This window comes from Sinocyclocheilus rhinocerous, unplaced genomic scaffold, assembly GCF_001515625.1.
Source record: "Sinocyclocheilus rhinocerous isolate Xijiao unplaced genomic scaffold, SAMN03320098_v1.1 scaffold1029, whole genome shotgun sequence".
Lineage (NCBI taxonomy): Eukaryota > Metazoa > Chordata > Actinopteri > Cypriniformes > Cyprinidae > Sinocyclocheilus > Sinocyclocheilus rhinocerous.
Window position 1 is genome coordinate 416922 of NW_015664012.1, and position 2512 is coordinate 419433.

A 2512-nucleotide genomic window follows, 5' to 3' on the forward strand; every position below is an offset into this window, starting at 1 on the left:
TTCTATCCCTGCGTCTCAATGTTCATACTATCCATCCTATAGTATACTATTCGTCCCAAAGCATAGTCTGTTGAAAAGAGTATGCCAAAAGTCCCCGGATGGTGTACTATTTCAGGTCTATTTTAAGTGTGGATTCGTGCACACTCTAATGGCTAATATTGCCCACAATCCATTGCGCTTTGGTGAAGGATTCTGTCCAGAACTACAAACACAAATAAAACACGTTAAAAACTACAAACATGGCGGATGTGCGCTATCGACTGTTGGGTAGAGAGGCTTAGAAAAAGGGGTTGGAGTTACTAATATTCAACATTTAACCTGGTAAAAAATATTTATTTAATGTTATCTGTGTTATATTTCATCAGCAACAGCAATGTAAACTTTTATAAACATCCGTTTGGTTGTTAACTTTTAAATGCATCATTATGCATAAAATATGAGCAGAGTTCTCGGCATGAAAGACCCGCGACTGGCAGATCAATGTGCTACTTCTTTTCTCTCCAATACGGTAGGAAGTTAAATGAAATGCAATGTGGAGGATGTTAACTGTGACAAGATGATTGACAGGCCAGTTCACAGTGACAGGGTGTGTACATACTTTAAGGGCGTAGTATAAGTAGGTACATTGAGACGCAGCATACGAGTTGTCTGTGCTGTTGCGCTCATTTGTTTTGATTTCTCCACGAGATTCTCTCACACACACACACCGGCTGCAAGAGCTTCAACATGTGCTACCTTATTACAGTCAATACTTTATTCATTATCAATCATCATTTAATGCCGAATGTAATAAAATCTGAATCATTCTCGCAGAAATTGCTCAATTGCACTTCACAATTTCTTTCTGACTATACAAAATTAACATTATCTGCTCTTAGTTTTACTCTAGGCCGCCGGTGTCCAAACATCTGGCATTACGGCTATTTCGCACTGACCGGAGGCGATTACCAAAATGTTCTTTGTGTGTATCACACTAATGTACATATTTTGCGACAGCAAATTAAAAAGTTATTTTTTATAAATTATGAAGGCGCTATATTCAAAGTAAACTGGTAATATTTTTATTCAAAACCATCTAAAAAATGTAATGCCTGTAGAGATAAAATTTAATGACTTTTAATGCTATTTAAGGCCTTAATTTTCGCAAAATCCATTTAATGACTTTTAATGCTTTTTAATGCCCCGCGGAAACCCTGTTTCAACGGGGGCTTTTTTGTTTACTGTACGTACAGTAAAGTAAATATTTTTCCAAGAAATTTATTTTATGTACTTGTATAAAATGAGGTAGTCAAAATTTAACCTCTATTAAGTCACTCTTGAGTACTACAAGTTTTACAATGTGTATGATTAAACGTTAAAAGTCACTGTAATTACAATAATTTTGACTTTTAAACCAGTTCAGACGGTCCCTTAAGCATCGTGTATTGTGATACTGCGTCAAAGCTTCTCGAGTATAAATTTGCAGCTAAAATAAACGTAGGAATTTTGAATTAATTTTTTTTAATGTCGATATACAATGGTTGCATATTGTTAAAACTAATCGTGGTATTTATATCTTTGTATGAATGTCGACTCTATAGAACAGTGGCAAGGGAAAGCGAATGTCCGACGAATATCGAACCTAAAAATTTACGGCGCTAAAACACGATTGTCATCAAAGCATGCCCACATTTTGTTTAATGCATATACAAGATCTAATGCTGTCTATTCGCTTTATTTAAGAGCTTCGGCAGCTAACGATACATGTTTGCACGCCAAGCTGAAATGGTCATTACTTACTATTTTAATCGCAACAATCTCGGAATAATTGCCCAAAATGTGTTTATATCGACACAAACCTCTACTTTTAGACTATAGTTTAAGATGTACTGGTTGTTCATACCATTGTTCTCCTCATTGCGCGATGCTGTCGTGTCCGACACTTCCATGGTTTCACGTCATTTATCTCGATATTTTCCTTTCGTTTCGATATTCTTCCCTTCGCCCGCATCCGTCTTCCTTTTCCTGTGTGAAGCGCAGCAGTGGCGGCCTTCAACAAAACTGCACCAAGAGTTCAGGAAACAACTTTTCCCGGTTCAGTCCGAGGAGCGTCTCTTCTTTTTCTTCTTCTTCTTCTTCTTCTAATAACGTATTATGGCGGATGACAAACCAACTTCTGGTGCATTTACCGCCACCAACTGGACTGGAGTGTGAAGCACTAATAAGCAACTAATATATACATATTTATATATGCATATAAAAAAAATATATATATAAAAAAATCCTACATTCTCTTGATTAATCATATTTCTTTAATGTATTTAACAATAGCACCATATATTTTACCTTGTTCTGCATGCTCTTTCAAAAGGCTTGACAAATTAAATGATTCAACACCCATGTTTCTTACTTCCTTAATGAGTTTTAACCTTTCTTTTCCATATTTTTTACATTTTATTAAAACATGCTCTATTGTTTCTGCCTGATTACAAAAAAATACATTGACCTGTTTCATGTTTTCCTATATTAAACA

General features: G+C 35.5%; 1 protein-coding gene across 2 annotated transcripts in view; it reads right to left on the bottom strand.

Annotated features, from left to right (window-relative positions):
- The window catches only part of LOC107729174 (rab GTPase-binding effector protein 2-like), a 20514-nt gene extending 18340 nt beyond the window's left edge, over positions 1 to 2174 (bottom strand). For both annotated transcript variants that reach the window (XM_016539573.1, XM_016539572.1), the window contains exon 1: positions 1883 to 2174. In XM_016539573.1, coding sequence (XP_016395059.1) covers positions 1883 to 1928 — 46 coding nt within the window. In that variant the 5' untranslated portion in view covers positions 1929 to 2174. The remainder of the gene's footprint in view (positions 1 to 1882) is intronic.
- Between the last annotated feature and the right edge of the window lie 338 nt (positions 2175 to 2512).